This window comes from Propithecus coquereli, unplaced genomic scaffold (assembly GCF_000956105.1).
Source record: "Propithecus coquereli isolate 6110/MARCELLA unplaced genomic scaffold, Pcoq_1.0 Scaffold1186, whole genome shotgun sequence".
Classification (NCBI taxonomy): Eukaryota; Metazoa; Chordata; class Mammalia; order Primates; family Indriidae; genus Propithecus; species Propithecus coquereli.
Genome location: NW_012135925.1, coordinates 25,353 through 49,737, shown reverse-complemented (window position 1 = coordinate 49,737; position 24,385 = coordinate 25,353). Strand labels below are relative to the sequence as shown.

General features: G+C 43.6%; 1 protein-coding gene across 1 annotated transcript; it reads left to right on the top strand.

Annotated features, from left to right (window-relative positions):
• The first annotated feature begins 19,507 nt into the window (after positions 1–19,507).
• On the top strand, positions 19,508–22,460 carry LOC105822498 (histone H2B type 1-B-like). The gene is made up of 2 exons (XM_012659480.1): positions 19,508–19,877; positions 22,402–22,460. Exons 1-2 carry the CDS (start codon positions 19,508–19,510, stop codon positions 22,458–22,460), a joined length of 429 nt encoding a protein of 142 aa, XP_012514934.1.
• The last annotated feature ends 1,925 nt before the right edge of the window (positions 22,461–24,385 follow it).

Below are 24,385 nucleotides of genomic sequence, written 5' to 3'. Positions count from 1 at the left end.
TCTTCCCAACATCTTCTTTTAGAATTCTTAAGGTTTCATGCCTTAGGTTTAAGTCTGTTATCCATCTTGAATTGATTTTTGTGAAAGGTGAGAGGTGGGGATCTAGTTTCAGTCTTCTGCATGTAGCTATCCAGTTTTCCCAGCACCATTTATTGAAAAGATATTCTTTTCCCTAGTGTATATTTTTGTCCGCTTTGTCAAAGATTAGATTACCATATGCGGATGGTTTTATCTCTGGATTCTCAGTCCTGTTCCAGAGGTCTAGGCCTCTGTTCTTGTGCCAGTACCATGCTGTTTTAGTTACTATAGCCTTGTAGTACAGCTTGAAGTCTGGTTGACTGATACCTCCCAGTTTGTTCTTTTTACTTAAGATTGCTTTGGCTATACGAGGTTTTTCTGGTTCCATACGAAGCGTAGAATTATTTTTTTCTAGATCTGTAAAGAATGATGATGGAACTTTGATAGGGATTGCATTAATTATGTAGATCACTTTAGGTAGTATGGACATTTTAACGATATTGATTCTACCAATCCATGAATAAGGTAGGTTTTTCCATCTGTTTACATCTTCTACAATTTCTTTTCTTAGTGTTTCATAGTTCTCCCTGTGTATGTCTCTCACATCTTTCATTAACTGTATTCCTAGATATTTAATTTTCTTTGAGGCTATTGTAAAAGGTATTGCGTTTTTGATTTGAATTTTGGCTTGACTGTTACTGGTGTATACGAATGCCTCAGATTTTTGTGTATTGATTTTGTATCCTGAGACTTTACTGAATTCATTTATCAATTCTAAGAGTCTCTTGGATGAATCCTTGGGGTTTTCTAGATATAATATCATACCATCAGCAAAGAGAGAGAGTTTGATCTCATCTGCTCCCATTTGGACACCCTTGATACCCCTCTGTTGCCTAATTGCTGTAGTGAGGATTTCGAGCACTATGTTGAATAGAAGTGGAGATAGAGGGCAACCTTGTCTTGTTCTGGTTCTAAGTGGGAATGGTTTCAATTTTTCCCCATTCAGTATGGTATTGGCAGTGGGTTTGTCATAAATGGACTTGATAATTCTAAGGAATGAGCCATCTATGCCTTTTTTTTTTTTTTTTTTGAGACAGAGTCTCACTGTGTTGCCCGGGCTAGAGTCCTGTGGCTTCATCCTAGCTCACAGCAACCTCAAACTCCTGGGCTCAAGCAATCCTTCTGCCTCAGCCTCCCGAGTAGCTGGGACTACAGGCATGCGCCACCATGCTTGGCTAATTTTTTTCTGTATATTTTTAGTTGTCTGATTAATTTCTTTCTATTTTTTTTAGTAGAGACAAGGTCTCGCTCTTATGATAAAGGTGTGTTGGTCTTTGTCAAATGCTTTTTCTGCATCTATTGAGAGAATAATATGGTCTTTGTTCTTGCTTTTATTTATGTGGTGAATTGCATTTATAGATTTGCGTATGTTAAACCAGCCTTGTATCCCTGGAATAAAGCCCACCTGGTCATGGTGAATTATTTTTTTGATATGTTGCTGAATTCTATTTGCTAAAATTTTGTTGAGGATTTTTGCATCTATATTCATGAGGAATATTGGTCTGAAATTTTCTTTTGTTGTTGTGTCCTTTCCTGGCTTTGGTATCAAGGTGATATTGGCTTCATAGAATGAGTTAGGAAGGATACCATCTTTCTCAATATTGCAGAATAATTTCTGTATTATAGGTATGAGTTCTTCTTTGAATGTTTGGTAAAACTCTGAAGTGTAGCCATCTCGTCCGGGACTTTTATGTTTTGGGAAGTTTTTAATTGCTGCTCCAATTTCTGAGCTTGAGATTGGTCTATTCAGATATTCTGTTACCTCCTGGGTGAACTTAGGGAGGTTGTATGTTTCCAAGAATTTGTCCATTTCCTCCTCATTATATAGTTTTTGGGCATATAGGTTTTTGTAGTAATCAAAAATAATGTTTTGTATTTCCGTGGTGTCTGTTGTGACCTCTCCTTTTTCATTTTTGATTGAGTTTATTTGAGTCCTTTCACTTTGGATTCTAGTCAATCTAGGAAGAGGGCTGTCAATTTTGTTTATCTTTTCAAAAAACCAGCTTTTGGTTTTGTTGATCTTCCGTATAATTCTCTTGTTCTAATTTCATTTAGTTCTGCTTTGATCTTAGTTATTTCTTTTCTTCTACTAGCATTGGGATTGGTTTGCTCTTCCTTTTCCAGTTCCTTGAGTCTATTTATTAGGTTGTTGATTTCTAAACTTTCTGTTTTTTGGATGTGAGCATTTATTGCTATTAGTTTTCCTCTCAGGTATGCTTTTGCTGTATCCCACAGTTTTGACAACTTGTTTCTCTGTTATCATTTAGTTTGAAGAAGTTCTTGATTTCCCTCTGTATTTCCTCCTTGACCCAATAGTTAGTCAACAATAGATTGTTTAATTTCCATGACTTTGTGATGTGGCGAGTATTTCTGTTGGAATTGAACTCTAATTTTATACCACTATGGTCTGAGAATGTACATGGTATAATTTCTATTTTTCTGAATTTGTTGAGGTCTGATTTGTAGCCTAGTAAGTGATCCATTTTGGAGAAGGACCCATGGGCTGATGAGAAGAATGTAAATTCGGCTTTATTTGGGTGGAATGTTCTGTAGAGATCTGTCAGACCCTTTTGTTCTACAGCTCTGTTTAAGTCTGTTATTTCTTTTCTTATTTTCTGTTGGGAAGATCTGTCCAGTTCATTCAGTGGAGTGTTGAAGTCTCCTGCTACTATGGCATTGTTGTTTATCATGCTATTTAGATCAGACAAGCTTTGCTTTATGTAACTGGGTGCTCCTGCATTGGGTGCATAAATATTAAGAATTGTTAATTATTCTTGTTGGATCTTCCCTTTCACCATTATATAGTGGCCATCTTTGTCCTTTTTTACTTTTGATATTTTAAAGCTTATGTTATCTGAAAATAGTATAGCTACCTCTGCTGTCTTTTGACTTCCATTTTCCTGGGTGATAGTTTTCCATACCTTGACCTTTAGTCTGAAGGCATCTTTGTGGGTTAGATGCATTTCCTGTAGACAGCAGATACTAGGCTTGTGGATTTTTAGCCACTCTGCCAGTCTGTGTCTCTTCAGAGGACAGTTCAAGCCATTCACATTTATTGAGAGGATTGAGATTTGAGGTAGATTTCCATTCATTTTGTTGGGTGAAATCCTTTTGTTTTGTTTTGCTCCTTGAGCCATCATGAAGTCCATGTTCTAGGCTTTAACTCTTGAATGATTTTACTTTGAAGAGTGTCTGTTCACTGTTCAGTGTGTAATGCAGGTCTGAGTACTTCCTGTAGGGCTTGTCTGGTCTTTGCAAATTCCATCAGTGATTGCTTGTCTGGGAAGGACTTTATTACTCCCTCATAGATGAAACTTAATTTTGCCAGATAAAAAATTCTAGGTTGGGTATTATTCTTTTTTAGTAGATTAAGGATAGGGACCCTATCCCTTCTGGCTTGTAAGGTTTCAGTTGAGAAATCAGCAGTTAGTCTGATAGGATTTCCTTTGTAGTTTATTTGTTGCTTTCGTCTCACTGTTCAGAGAATTGCTTCTTTCATGTTTACTTTGGTCAGCCTAATAACTATGTGACGTGGTGATTGCCTTTTCACATTAAGTCTCCCAGGAGTTCTGTGTGCTTCTTGTATCTGAATATCAAGATTTCTGGCCAGGCCTGGCATATTTTCCTCCAGTATTGCCTGAAATAAGTTTTCCAGCCCTTGTGCATCTTCTTCTTCTCCCTCTAGAAGATCAATGATCCTAAGATTCGGTTTCTTTACATAATCCCAAATTTCTTGTAAGTTTTGGTATTGTCTCTTGTTTCTGTGTTCTTTTTCTTCATCCGATTTGTTCAGCACATAGGCATTATCTTCAAGCTCTAAGATTCTTTCCTCTGCATGATCCATTCTATACGTGAGTCTTTCCCCTGTGTTTTGAAGTTCCTTGAATTCCTCCTTCATTGACAAGATTTCTGTTTGGTTTTTCTATGGTATTTCAATTTCACTTCACTACTCAATGAATTTTTCATTCATTTCCTGGATCGTTCTTGTGGTTTCTTTATATTGGGATTCTATTTTCTCTTCAATTCCATTGAGTTTCCTTACAATCCATATTTGGAATTCTTCCTCTGTCTGTTTAATCATATTATGTACATTGGTATCAATTGACGGAGATTGAATATTTTCTTTTGAAGGTGACTTTTCCCTCTGATCTTTCATGTTTCCTGTGTTCTTTCACTGATTCTTTCTCATCAGGCTACTTTGTCAAGGACTGGGGGTGCTGGGACTGGTTTATGGACTTAATTTTGAGACTCCAAAGGGACGTTCCTTGGCAGAGCTGAGGAGATGTGCTCTGGTCCTGTATTGTCTTAGTGGAGTTTTAGCCTGTTGGTTTATCTCTGGCCTGTGTCTTCACTTTCTGCTTATGGAGATTAGTGAGTTTTTTTCCCTTGCTTAGATTCCCAGGAGTTGGATCACTTTTGTGTGTGAGACTCCACTATTGACCACTTGGTTGAGGTGGAAGGCACTGTGTTGAGCTATGAGGTTACTCTCTCTTTTGTTGCTTGTATTTTGCGTGGAGGAGTCAGTTATCAAGGTATTCCAATGCTTCTGTATTGAGCTCTAAACCCTCAAATGGGACATACAGGTGCCTCAGTCTTTGGGGAATGTCATGCCACTCCCAAGGGTTACTTGAGCCCTGTTATCACTTTAGATGGGGTGAGAAGAGCAAAAGGAATTGGCGAGCCTAAGAGAGCATACTTCAGAGGTCGCAGGTAGGAGAGAGCTGCTAATATGTTATTCAGAGCTCTTTTGCCACTCTTGCGGAGCAGCTCCCGATGGATGTGTCAATTGGTGCAATTTCTAAGGACTTTGGTTGAGATTTTCCTTCCCAGACCATAAGCCCCTAAGATGACAACAGCCTAGGCACCAAGGGCAAGCCTTTGTGTTATGGTCTCATCAGATGATCAAAACCAATCAGCTGTACCAAGTCAACAAACTGTTCCCTTTTGCTTAGATCCAAGGTCACAGAGATTCAAGCTAGTCATATGGGGAAAGTGACTTTTCTCCTTTCTCCCTTCCTTCAAGGGCAGAGTCTGTCCTGGAGGGCTGTGGGAGGGGTGTTGGCTGAGACTTCCACAAGACCCAGCCCAGAAAACGTCTTCTCTCATTTCTCCCCTCCTCCGAGGGCGAGGGCGTGTTTTGCCCTGCCAGAGGGGGAGATAACCCACCAGGCTGGTGGAAGGGCACTTCCTGGGGCTACCAGGTGTCTCACCTCAGGAAGTGGCTACCCTTGTTATTCCACCCCTCCAAGGGCAGGGTTTGTCTAGTTGGTAGGAGGTGCACACCTCAGGGCTGCTGGAGAAGCCCTGCCCAAGGCCACTGAGGGACCCAGACCAGAAAGCAGCATGCCCCACTACTCCTCCCCTGCAGATGTGGGGTCAGTCCCTTTGGTACAAAATACCAGTGGCCTGATTGCAGCCAAGGGCCATCCACAATGCCTGCGGGTCTCAGCCCAGAAAGCAGCTTCCCTTGCCACTCCGCACTTCCAAGGGTGGGGGGGTGTTTCTTTGGTGGGAGATGCCAGCTACCAAGTCACAGCAAAGAGGCAGCCGCGGGTCCCCGCTGGGAAAACAGCCTCCTTCACTACTCGGCCCTTCCCATTGTGGAGTCTGTCCGTTTGGCAAGGGGCACCAGCTACCAAGTCATAGCAAAGAGGTGACCGCGTGTCTCAGCTTGAAAAGCGGCCTCCTTGGTTACTACACACTCTTAGGGGTGTGATCTGTCTCTTTGGTGCGAAGTAGCCCAGCTGTGGAGATACAACAAAGGGCGGCAGCGGGTTTCAGAAAGAAAAAAAAAAAGGCGACCCTTTTTACTACTCCACCCAGGGGCGGAGTCGGTCCCTTTGGCGTGAGGCGTTGAGGCTCGGGGTGGTGGGGGGGCGAGTTGCCTGGGAGTGGGGGTGGTTATGTCGCTCTGGGTCAGGGCTGGACAAGCGGCCTCCTTCAATACTCCATCTTTTTGGGGTGAAGCGCCGGCAGCTGGGTGGAACGGGGGCACCTGAGACCGCCTGGCAGCTCAGCCAAGAGAGCGACCTCTCTCCCATTTCCGCCCTTTCACAGGCGGAGCTGGAGCCACTGGCTCGGGAAGACTGTGAGCAGGGCTGGGAGAGAAAGCGGCTTCTCTACTTCCTCTCCTCCTCCGAGGGCGCTGCCGGCGCTGCCAGGCAGAGGCAGGGCGCTGGCTCGGACCGTTGCCTGGGCAACAGGCCCGGTAATTTTAGGCGATTGACTCCCCAAAATGATGCTGCCCACCCACTGAGAGTCGGAGCTGGAGGCGACTGCGGTGATTTCCGAGGGCAGAGCCTCCTTTAGGGTGTTCACCTCGCCGATCTGGTCCTGGCGGAGTCCTGAGGCGAGAAGCCTGTCTCCAAGCTCTCTCCTGTGGAACCAACCGGGAAGTGTCCGCTGGGACCAGTCCCTCCCCGCCCAAAGCAGACCTAGCACCACGCACAGGATGGTTCAAAATGTCGCCCGCTCCTGTCTCCACTCCCTGCAGCCTGTCAGCCACGCTACCACCCCGCACTGACTTCAGCCGCTCCCCTGCCTGCGTGGTGTGGGGGTCGCGGAGGAGGAGTCGTCCTCCTGCGGGTCAGACCACGCTGCTCCAGCAGCTGGGGAACAGGCACGGCATCCCCCGCTCCGCTCCCCGTAGTGCATCCCGCACTCTCTGGACCTTGCAGTGGATTCTCCGGTTCACCTTTTTCCCCAGCGCTGCTTGTCCCTCGCTGCTGCTCTGCAGATTCACGAAGCTGATCCTGTGGGAGGGCGATTCACCTCCTACTCTGGGAGCAGAGAGCAAGGAGGTCACCCCCAATCCGCCATTTTTTCCCCTCCAAGTTTCATATTTAAATTGTGTGTGACTGAATGGGAAAAGAAAGCCCCTTAAAAGCTCAGGACAACCAGAATTTGGCATAAGAAATCAATTATTTCTGTACTAGTGGAATTTAGTCGTATGTTTAAAATAAAATTGAATTTATGTGCACTGAGTAAAGCAGATACCTCTGCTTTGCTTTCTAACCTATATCACATATGTGCCCTGAATGAGAATTAAATTTTAGAAGAGAGAAGTTTTAAGGGGAGATTAATTTAAATTAAAATACAGCCAATTTTATTTTAGATCTATGATTTTGCTTTGCTTAAAGTGATCAGTCTCACCAGACAAGAAGTAATTTCTATTTTAATGATGAATTGAGGTTATTTAGTTCTATATGTATACCTGATTTAAGGAATCCCAATGTGTTTTGAACCCCAACCTTAAAAATAAAAGATTTTTATTAGATCTCACTTCCTATTTGCAAAACGATGTTGAGCAGATTTAGCGCTGTGTGTGTGTGCATGTGTGTGCGTGTGTGCATGTGTGTGCATATGTGTGTGAGCCTCCATAGCTGGGACACTCCATAAGGACAAGGCCATGGTTTCTAATCAGGAATGAAGGGCAATCATAGTCTCCATCAGCAGTAACTGTACTTGAAACATGTTTTTGCTTTAGCCTCTCTTGAAGGACTCTTTAAAATAACTCAGCAGAGTCTACATAACTTAGATTTGTTTGTTTCAAGTGGGATTTCCAGTATCACGAGGTGATGATTCTGCTGGGGTTATAGTTTTCTGCATGTGGCCTGTTCTCCAGGTCAGAGTCCTTGTCCCTTGTTTGCATGAAAGACAGCAGCTGACTGCACTCGGCCAGCTCCCCAAGGCCTCTTGGGCGTTTGTCTCCTTTTGCTCAGGGTTGTGGGCTTACGATGCCTTCCAAATTGTACTTTGCTCAGGTGTAGTCATGTGGGCGAATGTTGTCCCTGCCCAGACGACAGGCTCGACTGGGCAGAGACACGTGATGGCAAAGCTCAGCACTCTGCAGAGTCTGGAGACAGCAGGACCCTCCAGATTAACCTTCCCTTTGTCAGTGAAGGAGCATAGAGTGATTTCTTACTCCATGGGTCACTCAGAAAGAAAGGGGCTAACTGTGCTGTGGTTCCACAGAACCAGGCTCATCAGAAGGGACACGGGAGGAATCTGGGGTCATTTGTTGGAGGCTGGAAGGGGCACAGGGACACTGAAATTGCCACCCTTAACCACCCATGCATTGAACAGCGCTTCTACTGGTCCCAGTTATTTTCCTTTTTGCAAGTGTAGAAATGATAAGGCAACATGTTCTTCTTCAAGCACTTACTGTGAAACATTTATTGTAACGCTTGGTTGTTTGTGTCTCCAAGGGATCTGAAAAAGAATATGAGCTGAGTGTCAGTCGTGGCAAGAAAGGAGCCCCACAACCACTCACTGGTGAGTGTCACAGACAATCCAAATGGGACTGACTGGGTTCAAAACCATAACTCTAAAGTCTCAAAATATTGATAGTTTAGTCTGAAGCTTAAATACCCGTAAAAGTAAAAGATCTCATGCAATATGCATTCGTATATTTAATAAATAATTGCTAAGCACTTCCTCGATTCCAAGGACCTGATAACATGTCTTCATTCAGCAACTTATGATCTGGTTGGGGAGAAAAAGATGAATTTTTCCTGTCTGCTTTTTCACTTGACAAACAGCTTTCTTGACAAATTCTCTATTTTTGGTTATGAAATTAAAATGGATTGGAATTTCTTTTTCTCCATGCAATTATTTTTCATATTTCAGCACTGAAATCCTGTGTTCCATTTCCTATTAGGTAACCTCTATTTTGGAAGCATCTTATAAAATCCACTCCTGCCTCTTAATCCAAGTACAAATATTTATTAAACACCTGCTTTACGGACAGAGCTTTTCTCAGTGTCATAAAGATAATGAGAGTATCTCATTCAGACTCCTGAAGTCTTCCCTGTCTGACCAACCTGTACTTTGCCATTTTTTAGGTTGAATTTTCTAGCATCTGTTCTTGACGTTATTGATAAATAGGTTACATCTCTCTCGAAATAGTGATTAGAACACATTAGCTAAGAAAAAATAATTCTTGGATCAGGAATTTTTTCAATGTGGCTGATGGACACAGAGAGATTAAAACAGGGAAGGGGCAGCACTGTGAGGAGGATGGTTTCTGTGGGAAATCACAGCGTAGTCCCTTTTCCTGAGTTATCTTTTGTTTTTTTCCTTTCAACAATCCTGTGAGGCCATTCCTGGTAATTCAGGATGTTTTGAGGTGATTTGAACAGTCTAAAATACCAAGGTTTTTTCTATGTAATGTACATCCTAGTCTCAGAATACAGGGAGTCACCAAGTACATGGCTGAGGACAAAATCCACCCACCTATGTCATGCATTGGTTTGGTTTTTTTCCTTTCATTTTTCATTAATGTTGACATCTTTGTAATAGTGTCAGCAAAAAAGTGGGAAAAAGAAAACAAATGCTGGAAATACACTTATTTTAATAAGGTGCACTAAGTTGGATAAAACATTGTCTAGATGGTAGATAACGTTTAGGCTTAGAACAGCTCCACTGGTCGTGGCCAGGTCTAAGGGACCGTAAGAGCCGTCACTCGTGGCGTCTCCTTAGCCACCATTCTGAATGCATCTTTCAACGTGCTCTTGATTCTCGATTAACTCCTGGTTATCCCGATGATTTGATTTTATTGTATCTCTGTCATGGAAACTTCTGTTGCCCTAAAAAATGGAAATTGTCGTAATTTTGTTCTGAACAAAGCATGCCAGACACAAAGGAAAAACTAGAGCTCACCGAGTTACATTCAGTGATCAATCAGAAATGGAAGAGAGGGAACTTTTTCTCTATTCTTAAAATCTGAAATCCACATCACAGCGAGTCATCTATGGAGAGGAAGCAATTTAAAGCATGAGTGAGCAAAACAAATCCCTTGGCAGGCAGCTCCTGCTGACGGCTGTGGTTCTCCATTCACAAACACTGTTTTGCACGTTCCTTGCAAGTTGCCAGTGACCTGCAGTCTTCACTCTGCTGGTTGCTCGGAGGACCCCCAGGAGGGCAGCCTTGGTGGGGAAGGTCCAGGACAAAGGCCCGCTGCTCTCAGGGAGCCCTGGAGGCAGAACTGACAAAGGGAAGTGAAATCTCCAGTAAACTGACACCACGTGATTGAATAGTGATCACAATGATTTTTGACATGTTTGGTCCAATGATTTAAGGAATATCAACCTCCAATGTTTATTGGTATATTTACTTTTTTCTTTTTATGTTTGTGTGATAGGGAGGGTAAGTGTTTAAGATGATGAATGTCAGGCTAGAGGGGTCAAGTACTGTGTCTAAGATAAAAAAGTCTAGTCAGTGTCAAAGCAGAAACTAGATGGCCTTAAATGTTCTCAGATGGAGACAGCCAAAGTCACCGTCGTGCAGTGCACGTGCCGTCCAAGTGAGGCAACACCTTTGCATTTTTTTCTCTTTTTAAAAGTCTTTTGCTCATGCACCTGCTTGATGCAGGGTCTCCCCAGCGAGAGTGCACACGCTGCTTACTCATTCCAGAAGCCTCCGGAGTGTGGCCTGCGCTAGTGTGGTGCACGTGCTCACGGTCAGGTAGGTTTGATCACACCCATCCCCACCTGCATGAATCTATATTTAGCTTTTTCTCTACACAGGGCATGAACATCCGTTCACCATTGCCATGGACTATCTTCAAGGTGCGATGCTCCTGCCACAGGGAGCAGGGAAAGGCAACTCACCTTCTTTCCCGGAGCAGCCGTCCCCAGATGTTCAAGCCCGCTTCATGCTCAAGCTCAGGCACTCAGCCAGGCGGAGGAGCAGTGAATCCCTTCCCTTCCTCCAAGTGCCTGCTCTGAGCTCAAGTCTCCATTCCTGAAAAACACTCATGACACAGAGCTCTTCTCCACGTAGCAGGAGGAGGACAGTGTAGACAGGCACCCAATACCTGCCCGGAGTCAGAGGAGCCTCAAAGATCTGAAGTCAAGACCTAACTCACTTCTAGGAAGATTTTTTCATTCCTTTAGGCAGGTAGATGCTCTGTTCTCCGCGTCCCCGGAGCACTGTGCACATATAACCACGGGTGTGCACTCTGCAGTCTTGTTGCAGTGCGGTTGCTGAAGGCCTGGGAGCTCACATCTTCCCCATCCCAGGGCTTCGCTCAGTGTCTGGGGCAGAGAAGGTGGTGATCGAATGACTGCACAACTTAGACACACCCAGAATAAAAGATCTCGATTGCAGCAGAGTTATGGGAGTGGATTGGAATTTCTTCTGGCTGGGGGCTGAAGTGCCCTTGAGGTTCTGGCTGAAATTGGATTCTCAGTGCCACCCCTCCCCAGGCCTGCTCACTCAACAAGTGTGGATCAGATCCAGGTCTAGATTGGAACTGGCCTCAGTGTTAATGGCTGGGGCTTATTTTCATCTTCCTTCTTGCCATGTTTTCCTACCGTCAGAGGATTCTCCCATTGCTACTGCTTTCTCTGGAGAAAATGTGTTACTAATTTGGGACATATTTTGGCAAGAATAGGATTTCTACTTGAAGTCTTTTTATTGTTGTGACTGTTAGTCCATAAGCACAAAATTTCAAAAATTTAATGTTTTAATATTCATACGCTAATTCAAGCATGAGCAAACCACTTACCCACATCTTTCCAGGGCTGTTTAAGACAGGCTGGGTTTCTAGTTCATGGCAATAATGTGTTTTCATTATTTACAGAGGCAACATGAACTCTTGCACCAAATAATGTGCATACAAAAGGTGCAGCTAAGCCTGAAGATACTTTTTCAGAGAGTACAGGACTCAGTTTCTACTCTGCTCTCTGGCTTTGTTCAGGGAGCAGCTGGATACACAGCTTTGTGACAAAGGATAGAGCACCCTTTTTAAGAGCATCTGTTTACTAAAGGTAAATGATGGAACACATTTGGATAGTTTTAGAATCAATAAAATCAGGTTAAGAAGAGGGAAACCAGGCTGCATACGACAACTCAGCCCACATATTAACATTGACTATATTAAGCATTTGTACGTGTTGACATACAGAAATATCCTTATGGATTTAAGAATGTGTTTGTTTTCATCCTTTATGTCGTTATAAAATGGTAGGGGTATGAATGTCAAGTAGAGTGGTAGCCTCCTGTGTGACTGCAGACCTCCTGGAGCCTGCTAAACCAGATGGGGAATGGGGGCGAGGTCTGCTTTGTGGGGAGGAGACTGCTGTCTAGGGTGCCTTAGGCCACCTGAGTGAGGAATAAAATTACTTTTATCAAGAATGCTATGATCCACGCTTTGTGCTGAGTAGTATATTATATTACTCAGTCCAATGAAGCATAGAGAGAATCATTAGTGTTAAGTGGAGCAAACTGAAGCTCAGGTTTGAGTGACTTGCTCAGCTGAGTGGCAGCAGCAGGAGTGCATTGTGGTCTCTCTGACCAGCGCCACGAGCGTGGCCCAGGCGGATGCACACGGTGTTGCACTCAGTGTCCCAGAAAAGCCAAGTGGACAGGAGTTTAAGGACATTTGGTGAAATGTTGCTCCCTGTTTATCCTTCTGCAACTTGGCTCCTCTGTTGACTTCCTAGTATTTGGTACAAGTAGGTTATTTAAGAAAATATTAAGGTACTTTATTAGGAAAGCATTCATAGCTGAACAGCAGAAACTTTGAACTCAACCTTTTCTTGCTGACCACTTTCTCTTTGAAAATTTCTTTTTTCTCAGCATTCCTTCGGCAGGGATACTGGGAAGATAGAAATCATCTTTGGGGAGGTTGGCAGGAAGTCACAAGGCACAAGTCCACCTGGGATCTTACTGTACAACCGAGGCTGACTAGAGAACAGGGAAGCGAATCATGCATGGAGCTGCCTGAGAGTTGCAGCCTCCACAGTGAAGGGGCCAGAGGCCAGCTGAGAAGTGGGGCCAGGCAGGTCATGCCATGCCGGGCAGATACATCCTGTTGATGGGGGAGAGTTGACTGTGGTTGGGCACTCCGAAAGCCACACAGGAAATCTGAGTGGCAGGGGACTCAGTAGATGATTACTAAGCTCTGCTTGATTTGAATACCAAGTATTTTTAGCTCTTAAAGTGAGATCTGGCACCTGAACCCCCTGATCATACTTAACACCAAAATCTTGTACAACTAGACGGTAAATACCCCATGACATCATGCAACAGACAGTGGACAGCACCGACTGAAAAGTATCACCACTGGAAGATGGAACCAATGTCTGGCCAAGCCTCTAGGTTTAACTACCAGTTGACAGGATGTGAGGAAGGGGAACACACTGACACTAGGAGGATGCAGTTAGCCAGTGTCAGAACGTGGCAGATTCCACACAACAAAGGGTTCAGTTTCTCTGTCTTCTCGCCATCGCAACAGACATGCTGTACAACGACAGTAGTGGGAGTAAGGTTAGTGAATTTCACTGCTGCATCTACTAATCTCACTTCTTTTTCCTTATTCAGACCAGGAGGCAGGTCGAAGCAGATGCTCTGTCATGAGCTGGGCCTGTTGCGGGGGCTCCCGCCCTTCCTAGGATGAGCCATGCGAGGTTCCACCAGCCCCAGCCCCGAAGCTGGGACAGCTCTTAGGAGTTCCGCTCACGGAGCTCTGTGAGGATGGCAGCCTACCCAGCCTTCTTCTGGTAGGTCTCTTTTCGGTGGTCTGTGAGCCCTTCTGAGGAGAGAGAACTCTGGGGGTCAAGTGCTCTCATCCCAATCTGTGTGCAAATGGAGAGATCACGGGACAGCCCCTAGCTTTGGCTGGGAAGCTTTGTCGATGTTACTTCAAAGAATGAAAATCTTATTTAAGCATTGAAGAAGCAGAAGGCAAACACAGCAGGAAGAGATGGTCTTTTACTGGTTTCAGAAAGAGCAGGTGCACTGGCTCAGATGCGTCAGGGTGGGCTGTGTGTGTCACTCTGTGAGTCCAGCTCTTTCCTGGTCCCCTTTCAGCTTCTGTCTTGACCCCTCACTAGGCTGAAGTCTCCTTTAGTGATGTGTTCATTGGTGGCCACTCATGACTCAATATAGCTCACGTGTATTTGATTTGTATTCCAAGAACTTAAGCATAAAAATTCCTCCTGGGCATGTATGAGTCTGTGAATCTTAACAGAATGTTTGAGGTTGAAGCCACAGAGTTTGGCCTGTGTGTTTGAAATCAGTGTGAGCATTGTCAGTGCTGACACCGACTGAGTGTCCAGCACCTCTCCAAGTACTGCACTGTAGGGAATTTTTTGCTAGATGTGAAAAAATTGTATCGTTTTAGGCACTTGCTAGATACTACTCCGCACCTTGCACCTTTCACGGCCAGTTCAGGAGGCAGCTGTGACTGTCACCCCTGCTTCACACATGAAATGAAGCCCCGGTAAGAATGTCCTGTGCCCAAGGTCACACAGCAAATAAGTGGCATCGTAGGTCATGAATCCCTCCAGTCCCCTGACTGTGACATCTATTCTCTGTCTACACTGCAAGCAAAGGGCATAAAGACGGAGCAGAGAGAAGTGGAAGCTGGCGAGGAGAGAATGTGGTCACAGAAGCTTCCTGTGAGGGAGGCAGGTCTTCAGTCTGATTTCGACAGAGCCTGGGAAGTGCAGGAAGGGGGAACGGGGCATGCAGTTGTCTAGCGGGAACAAGCAGATGGGACCCAGTGTGGCAGAAAGTGTTCCGTGCTTGGGGAAAAACACCCCTGTGAGGACACAGCCAGAAAGGGATGGTGAAGTGGGAGAGGGCGACTGAGCAGAGGTCTTGAAGCAGAGTTTGATGTCGCAGTGTCGATTCACTGAAACATCTGATGAGAAACGTCCCAGTGTTTGGCTACAGAGTGGATTGATGGGTACAAAACATGGAGATACCAAAAACACAAAACAGAATTCAAAATGTGCTTCATTCCTTCAGCCTCAGGATTGTGCTCACAGCCTTGCACACGCAGCTCTGTGCTCACAAAGGCAGCAGCTCGTCCTCTGGGTTGGGAATGTGAAATGCCGTGCGCTTTTCTCTCCTTTCCTTCCTGCAGGACATGTTGTCCTTCATTAATCAGAAAGGGCCACCCGTGGAGGGCATCTTCCGAATATCGCCCAACACCAAATCCTGTCGCGCCCTGAAGGAAAAACTAGACTCTGGAGACCGAGTAGACTGGGACAGTGAGTCTGTTCGTGTGGTGGCGTCTGTCTTAAAGGTGGGTAACGTTCTAGCGTCATCCACTCACAGCATAACTCTGATGCTGTACGGTTGGTTCCCTCCCCACGATTGCTCAAGAGCAATAATCACTACAACAGAGAACCTGAAACACTGGAAAACACATCACAAAGTCACAATTTCAGGAAACTGGTTTCCTTGATTGTTGAAGGCCCATATGTTAGATGTGCTTTCCCTTCTCATCACACACCCCCTCCCCATCTCCACTCCTGAACACTCATGCAAAATAATAATAATAATTAATAATAATAAATTTTAAAATACACACTCACATATACAGAGTGTTTATCGAGTCAAGCATCCTGCATGTGATGACGTTCCACTGCCTTCAGGATGAAGGAAACATTCCCTATAGAAAATTCTTATGAAGCTTATGAAAATGGTGCTGATAGTTATAGAAGTTTACCATAGTCAGCAAACATTTACCTTATGATGAGTCAAAAAAAAAAAAAATGCTCATGGGGTCACGGAAAGCTCCATTTGTTTCTCATCATTCCTTCCCCGCTCTCTGAAAGCCTTTACTTTGAGTGAGGCAGGAATGACCCCATCATTCCTGCCTTCTGTCACTTCTTGCCTTTTGGTGTCCTTTGTTAACATTTGTTTTGCTGAACCCGCCACCCACAGTGACAGTTACACAGCAACCAGCTCCTACCACAGCCTCTTAGAAATCTGACTTTTAAAAGGCATGGAATTCTGAAACTCCAATCGATTTGTATGAAAAATAGGTACAGCTAAATTTTTATCTATTTTTGTATCAATTTGAGTTGACACAGCTAAATCACAAGAATCCAGGTATGTTTCCACCTGGGGAAATAATAGAACAGAAAAAGAATTTAATAAATCCACTTTGATTCTTGTTAACAGCTCTGAACAAAAATATGGTAAGGTGGCAACAACTATGAACAGGTTTTTAAAATTGTATTTGAATCTCAGTTACGCTTGGTCTTGACATTACCATGTCAGATAACTGGAGAGTCGGCCTACACCAGAAATGAAAATATGATCAGCACCGCGTGGAGTTTGCCGTTGAGCTGTCGATGAGCACAGGTCGAACAGCAAATGCCCTTGGTGTCTTCTGCTTGGGTCATGCTCTGGCTTCGCCCCCCAGCTGCACCGATGGACTCTGCAGCTCAGGGCCCAGGAAGCCAGAGAGGAGTTACGTGCTCTGAGTGTGCGCAAGTTCCGTACACATCAGGCAAACATGTTCCTAACCCTCCCAGGCTCCCAGAGCCAGCCAGAGTCTCTCCAAACACATTGGGGCCACCCCATGGGAAAGCACAGTGGAAACCCTAAGTACCATGGGTGGGTTTGTACACCAGTGACATAGCAAAGGTGTAAAAGGCCTGAGACTTTGTCCATTTTCTTCTAGCACAAGCAGCAGCTCCATAAATATTAGAGCGAGTGAACCATTACAGGGTTACAGTCACGATAGCTGCCTAGAGGCATTTCCTGAGCTAGTTACTGTCGAGAGGAGTCTTGGGCTATTTAGTGAGACCAGTGGAAACAAGGTGTGCCTTTGAAGCTAGCAAGGTGAGGTGACAACCTTCCCTCATTCTTGCACAAAAAAATTGAAAGCTGCTGAAGTTTTAAAAAGCCAAATTTTATAGTGTTAAGACTTGTTTATCAGCCATATAAAGTGAGAGTTTCCAGGCCACCACATGGGAAGCTTGCATCTGCATGCCTCTAGCACTGGCACTCAGAGACCCAAAGTTGGGATTTATCTCAATTTTGATGAGGTTTCCTTTGTGTGCAGGGTATGTATGTTCCAAGCCAGGGGGTTGTTAAGGAGCATCATGTAGTTACCCACTGGGGCCTTGGGTGTGTAGCCAACAACTTGATACTTACAAACTTAAAGATTGATCTTTTGTATACAGTTAAAAGAAATGAAGAACGAAGCTATAATACTATAAACATTTTCTCTCAAGGAGCACTCTTAGCCCAAGTCAGAAGGCCCCCTCCTCTCTTAACACGTGTGCTTGAGCACATGGGTGTGCATTTAGCTCATTTGTTTCAGAAATTTTCTTGCTATAAATTAAATGCACTGTGTCTAAGCAAACAAACAAAATGTATATGTTTACTTCTTTTCATGAAAATAATAGCAATTAGGATGATTTATCACCAGGCCTTGTCAGTTGGTGCTAGTTTGCTAAAATGTACATCAGGAAGTTTCAGAGGCTGGGAGGAAACTTCATCTTCATTCCCAGCACTGCCCAGACTCTCCTTTTATGCTTCTAGTTTTATGCAAAAAATCCAGGCATTTGCCTCTGGGTGTGCAAGTCAGTGGAGGATTGGAGCCGGCCTCTGTGTAGGTCGCAGGGTAGCTGTGAACAAAGTGAGGACCAAAATGAAGTTTTCCATCAAATGTTTTCTCTGTAATTTCCCCAATGTATATTTGCCATAAGAATAATATGTTTTAAATCTATGTAAGGATTTTTTTCGAAACATTGAAGGGAGCATATTTTCATGCGATCTCTATGAGAAATGGCTTGGTGTTGCTGATCACGGGAGCGAGGAGGAAAGAACAGCTGCGATCCAGAGGTACCGATGCTGCACCTGCTCTATCTCAGACACACGACCCACGTGTTCCTTAACATGCGTCAGCTCGCATTTCACAGTCATAGTCACTGAAATGACCACTGGCGCCAAAGGGCTCTGTTTGGTCCCACGCACAGAGGCCAGTTTAAAAATAGATGTATGTATACCTTAGTGAGCCTTAGTATACTTCTTGTTTTTCTCCTAATATTATTAATACAGAACCCTCGACACTAGTATTCATTCTGAATATATGACACCAATAGGACACGAAGTCTATGGGTCCAAGAAAAATGATAAAGGCCTGATCTGGCAGTGGCATGATCTTAACTTTGCCAGATAGGGAACTGGCCAGAAAAGTTCATATTCTGGTGCAGGAATTGCATTCAGTGAAAGTTTTGTATGCAGTCATGCCTGGGATGAGTGTCTTAGATCACAGGTAAGCACTGCGCTCTTGCCACAAGACAGCATTCCTGTATTGCTACCTAAGAAAAAAAAAGCCTTTTAAGATTAATTGCTGTTTAATTTTATCAATAAATGTTTACTTTAGCACATATTAAAATGTTACATGAGTCTTAAACATATTTATATGAGATATTAATAAAGTTTGTCCAAGTGAAAACACATTGTACTGGTTTCAGGGAAATATTTTAGGCAATTATTTTTAAGACATATTTCTCCATTCTTTTGTATTTTCATTGGGTTGTATAAATGGCATACAAAAAAGTACTCTGTTCTCTTTCTCTGTCTTTACAACTTCCAAAGTAAAATTACATGCTTTAAGTGTGCGTTTTTCTGTGTTTAGCTTCTTAGGCCAGCTGCCAAAAGCAAATGTTGTTCTTTTGCGACAACTTTTTGGACCATTATACAGTATTGAGAAAACATTCCACTTGGAATCTTATGACAGCTTATAATCTATCAGTCTGTGTGGCCCCAAACGTCCTGTGGCCAGCTGATTCCTGTGGCTCAGAATCCCAAAATGACCTCACAAAAAAGGTAATGAGATCTCTCACGTTCATGTCCTGGGAACAGAGTCCCCACTTTGAACATGAAATTCAGGAGAATAACTCTGACAGACTTGTTTTTTTTTTAAGTGCACACTTTAATTACAGTGCTCTGGAGGGTCAGAGTCATTTATCCTTTTCCTGGGGCGGGGGTGGTATGGGAAGGTGGGTTCAGCAGGAGATTAAGAGCAGTGAGTCATTTATTCCTTCCCATCCAGGAGACAGCACTAGAGTGACTAAACCACAGAGATAAGAAACCGGTGTGATAGGACAGGAAAGAAACTGTGGCTTCGGAATTCGACAATCCAAGGTTCAGCTCTCAGTCTCAGCACTGAGGGATGTGGAACTGTGGACAAAGATTGCAAGCCACGGTTTCCTCCTCTGAACCATGGCAGTGTTGGTGACGCCCAGCTCCTCTGGTCATGACTGACACTGCCCACATGGTCTGGGTGACAGGAGCACCCGTGGCTCCACCCATCACTGTCCTATGTCTGTTGTGGCTGACGCTTCACATTCAGAGAAATACATGGCTGCTGTTTGGTCTCTGCTACTGCAATGAGAAAACTAGGAACAAATTCCAGAACATCCTCATGGAGCCGCAGTGTGCCCAGATAAGATGGCAGCTCTTCCCTGAGCTCACTCAGAGAACAGTCCTGAGGCAGGGCAGTGCCTGGGGAGGGACTCCCACTAGACAAGAAGACATTCTCTTTAGCTGCCTCCTTCCTCCACAAATGACCACAGAGTAGCTCTGCTTCCCAAGCTCACGATATTTCACTTAAGAAGTGAACTTCAGGCTCGTGTCTTCCTTTGCTTTCTTGTTTTTCCTTTTCCTTACTATGCCTGAACCGACCAAATTAGCCCCTGCCCGTAAAAAGGGATCAAAGAAAGCCATCAGTAAAGCACACAAGAAGGATGGCAAGAAGTGCAAGCGCAGCCGCAAGGAGAGCTACTCCATGTACGTGTACAAGGTGCTGAAGCAGGTCCACCTCGACACTGGCATCGCCTTTAAGGCCATGGGTATCATGAACTTGTTTGTCAATGACATCTTCGAGCTTATCGCACGCGAGGCATCTCACCTGGTGCATTACAACAAGCACTCGACCATCACCTCCAGGGAGATCCAGACGGCTGTGCGCCTGCTGCTGCCCAGAGAGCTGGCCAAGCATGCTGTGTCTGAGGGCACCAAGGCTGTCACCAAGTACACGCTCCAAATGAGCCCTTCGCTGTAGAGGTATCGGTTCATCCTGTCCCACACACCGAAGCCTCTTTTCAGAGGCATCCATGTTTTCTAAAAAAGAGCCAGTTTACTTTTATTTCTCCATTTATCAAAAGTACAAATGGCCATTTTATACTACTTGAATGTGTAGTTACAATTGGTTTTTGGTAAAACATTCTGTGCCTTCTAGGTACCTTTCGGGAATCCCTTCATGTATATTTTGGCATTTTTAAGCTGCAGTTGCACTATTGGTATCACAACTTTCGTGTGGTTCCAGAAGAACTAATAATACAAATGACATCCTGTTCTCTGCTTCAGCTGAGACATTATTTGAAAATGCCACAGTGTACTGGAAGTATCTAGAGCATCCCAATAGTTCCCAGAGTTCCTGGAGTTCTCTTTCAAGTTATCTGTGGAGAGACATGTGCTCACTATTATTGACTGTAACCTTGTGTGATTCTTCAAAAGTGGGTCTGGATTAGAATAAAGTATGTGTTTTTAGGCCAAGCAGATGTCTGTCATAGGAAGAGCAATGGCTTGGGAATTCAGAATCCTGGACTTGAATGAGTCTCTGAGCCTTGTTAAGTTTGGAAATAGAAAGCAGGGCATTCCAATGATAATTAAGCTTCATGAGCATTTTTACTACGCACTTTACAGGCTTGGAATTATTCAACAGTCACCACAGATGTATGGCATGGCTTCTTTACTATCCCCTTTGGGTCAAGAAAAACAGACACAGATGAATGTGCCCAAGCTCATGGGCTCCTAAGTAGAAGAGCCAAGGTGGCAACCCAAGCGTGGAGCCCCAGTGCTGAGGCTCTGAGCTACACACCTGCCCTCCTCAGTCAGCCGTGCCATTATGAGTCACTGAACAAGGGAGTTCCAACATCTGTATACATGTCTGGAATTACCTGAGTCTATAGAGTTGCTATACATTCTCCACAGTATAAGTTAGTGGCAGTGGGCACACACCCCAGGGCAGGAGTTAGTGCATTAATGGAACAGAATTTGCCATAGTCATTATGTGAAAAGCTCCTAGAAATCCCATATGCGTTTGGACAGATGACAGATTCTGAGAGTTGGGAGACACTACTTGGGACAAATTCTTCCAGCACTGCGACACTGCTCAGCACCTGTCCCAAATACCAGATCTTCTCTAATGCCCATAAAGCATCATACGCCTTAAAGGATGAAAAATAGACCTACGTCCTCCAGTACCCTGGAGCCATCCGAGCACCCTCTGAGTGTTCAGCCACTACTGAGGATCACACTTGTTCTTCCTGGCATTTAGTAAACACTTACAGAGAACTACTGAAATGCCCATCCTCTTTCTTATGATTTGCCTCTACTCAGTCATTTTTAACCTCATAATGTGATATTGATAAGTAATGCCTATTCCAATCTTAATATGACAGTGCAGGGAACTGAGGGCAGAGGGATCACATGACATTCTCAGGTCCACGTGGCTCAAAGTGGGGTTTGGACCCCGTCCCTCACTCTGCACCAGCACCCCTGCCCCCAGTCTCCCTGTTCTGGTGCCTTTCTGTACCGACTCATCTACAGGAAGGCGTGGCCCCCACAGTCCACCTGATAGGCGTGTTAAGTGCTCCCTGAACTCCGTGATCTCCCTGAAACCCAGCTCTGATTCAGATGGCTCTGCTCAGAAGCCAGTAAACAATGCGATCAAAACTTTATGTTTAGAATCAATCATCACTAATTCCTCTTTGGTCCTCTGTCAACAAGTTGCCTACAGCTCCATCTGCTGCGAATGCATTAACCATGTTCTTCTCTGACAGTGATCCCGCTGAGTGCAGGCTATCAAGGTGAATCCCCACATGGACATCAAGGATGGTAATGTGACAATTGAGGTTATTCAAGTATAATAGTCGTGTATTACTTGGTGTTCCATATGGAACAGAAACCCAGGAAGAGGTTAAGCCATATTTTTTAATGTATCGAAATTTTAATTTACTTAGTCAATAAGTCCTGGTGCAACCACAGAATTAAATATACATTTTAAAAGTTGATATTTGTTCACGTTCAGTGGTAGATAATATTTTAAGCCAAGGTCTAGACATTACCTGATTATTGAACATTAGCACAAAAAGGTCTCCCCAGGCCAGGCATCATGGCCCACGCCTGTAATCCTAGCACTCTGAAAGGCCAAGGCAGGAGGATTGCTTGAGGCCAGAAGTTGGGAACAAGCCTGAGCAAGAGTAAGACCTTGTCTCTACAAAAAAATAGAAAAGTTAGCCAGGAGTGGTGGTGTGTTCCTGTAGTTCCAGCTACTCAGGAGGCTGAGGCAGGAGGATCGCTTGAGCCCAGGAGTTTGAGGTTGCAGTGAGCTATGATGATGCCACTACACTCTAGCACTCTAGCCCGGGTGACAGAACAAATCTACAACTAAAGGACACGGGGAGCACTAAAGGGAGGGGAGGGCATGGCTTTAACCCGCATTTGGGTGAAGTAAAGACATAAAGTGTAACTGTAATGTTTGTACCCTCACAAAACCCTGGAATAAAAAAAAAAAAAAAAAAGTCCCTGAAACAGTGGCACTAGATTATGATTTTTAGTTGATATGTATTCTTATCTAGAAGAGTTTGGGCTTGATGTAAAATGGAGCATATTATACACAGTTTCCTTACCATTCTATCTTCTCTCCCCCACCTCATAATTCCAACTATTAACATCTTACATTACTGGGATACATGTGCTAAAATTAATTAACTGATATTGATACATTATTATCTAAATTTAATCATTTACATTAACGTTTACCCTGTTGTACATTTCTGTAAGTTTTGAAATATTCAATGTTATGTTTACCGTTATACTCTCATACAGTACAATTTCTCACCCCGATAATTCCTTATTCTTCACTTATAAATCTCTGTTCTCTTTCTCCAGAAACCTTGGCAACTATTGATATTTTTACTGTCTATAGTTTTGCCTTTTCCAGAATGTCATAGAGTTCAACTCATATAATATGTAGCTTTTTCAGACTCACATTTCACTAACAATATATATTTAAGGTTCCTTCATGTCTTTCTAATGGTTTGATAACTAAGTCCCTTAAATCACAGAATAATATTGCATCATATGGATGAGCCAAAAATTGCCTTCCCAGTCACTTCCTGGGGGATGTCTTGGTGCTTCCAGTTTGGGTGATTATTATTATTTTATTTTATTTCAGAATTTTACAGGGGTGCAAATGTTTTGGTTACATGAATTACTTTTGTGCAGTTTGAGTCAAAGTTATAAGTGTGTACCTCACCCAGATAGTGCACATTATACCCGTTAGGTCTGAATTTACCCATCCCCTCCTCCCCCCTCCCACATGCTTGATTTCTATTGAATTTTACTACCATATGTTTACATGCGTGTTGATCATTTAGCTCTGATATAATAGCGAGTACATGTGGTGGTTGTTTTTGCATTCTTGCAATACTTCCCTTAGGAGGATGGTCTCCAGTTCCATCCAGGTTGTTACAAAAGGTATTAGTTCACCATTTTTTATGGCTGAGTAATACTCCACAGTATACATATGCCACATTTTATTAATCCACTTGTGTATTGACGGGCACTTGGGTTGTTTCCACATCTTTGTGATTGTGAATTGTGCCTCTATAAGCATTCGAGTGCAGGTGTCTTTTTTATGAAATATCTTTTTTTTCTTTGGGTAAATACTCATTAGTGGGATTGCTGGATCAAATCGTACGTCTGCTTTCAGTTCTTTGAGGTCCCTTCATACTACTCTCTATAGAGCTCAAACTAGTTTGCAGTCCCACCAACTGTGTGAAAGTGCTCCTGTCTGCATCCACACCAGCGTCTGTTGTTCTGGGACTTTTTGATAAAAGCCATTCTCGCTGGAGTTAGGTGATATCTCATTGTGGTTTTGATTTGCATTTCCCTGATGATTAGAGACAGTGAGCATTTTCTCATGTTTATTGGTCACTAGTCTATCTTCTTTTGAAAAGCTTCTGTTCATGTCTTTTTCCTACATTTTAATAGGATGTTTGATGTTTTCTTGCTGATTTGCTTGAGTTCTTTGTGTATTCTGATTATTAGCTCTTTATCAGGTATATAGCATGCAAATATTTTCTCCAGTTTGGGTGATTATTATGCTGCCACAAACATTCCTGTGGAAGTTTTTTGTGTGGACCTAATTTTTCATATCAATTGGGTAAATACCTAAGAGCACAATTTTGGGATCATAGGACAAAAATATGTTGTGGTCCATAAGGGTCTGGTAGATTTCATAAATGACACCATCTAGATCTGCTGCTTTCTTTTCTGGAATGTTCTTAATGTTGACTCAACTTCTGTAGTAGACAAAATTCTATTAAGATTATATATCTACTGTGACTGTGGGAAGATTATATCTTTCAAAGAGATGATCCATTTCACCAAGGTTATCAAAATGTGGACATAGAATCATTCATGATAGTTCTTTCTTATCCTTTCATTGCCTGTAGGATCAGTAGATTTGGCCTCTCTT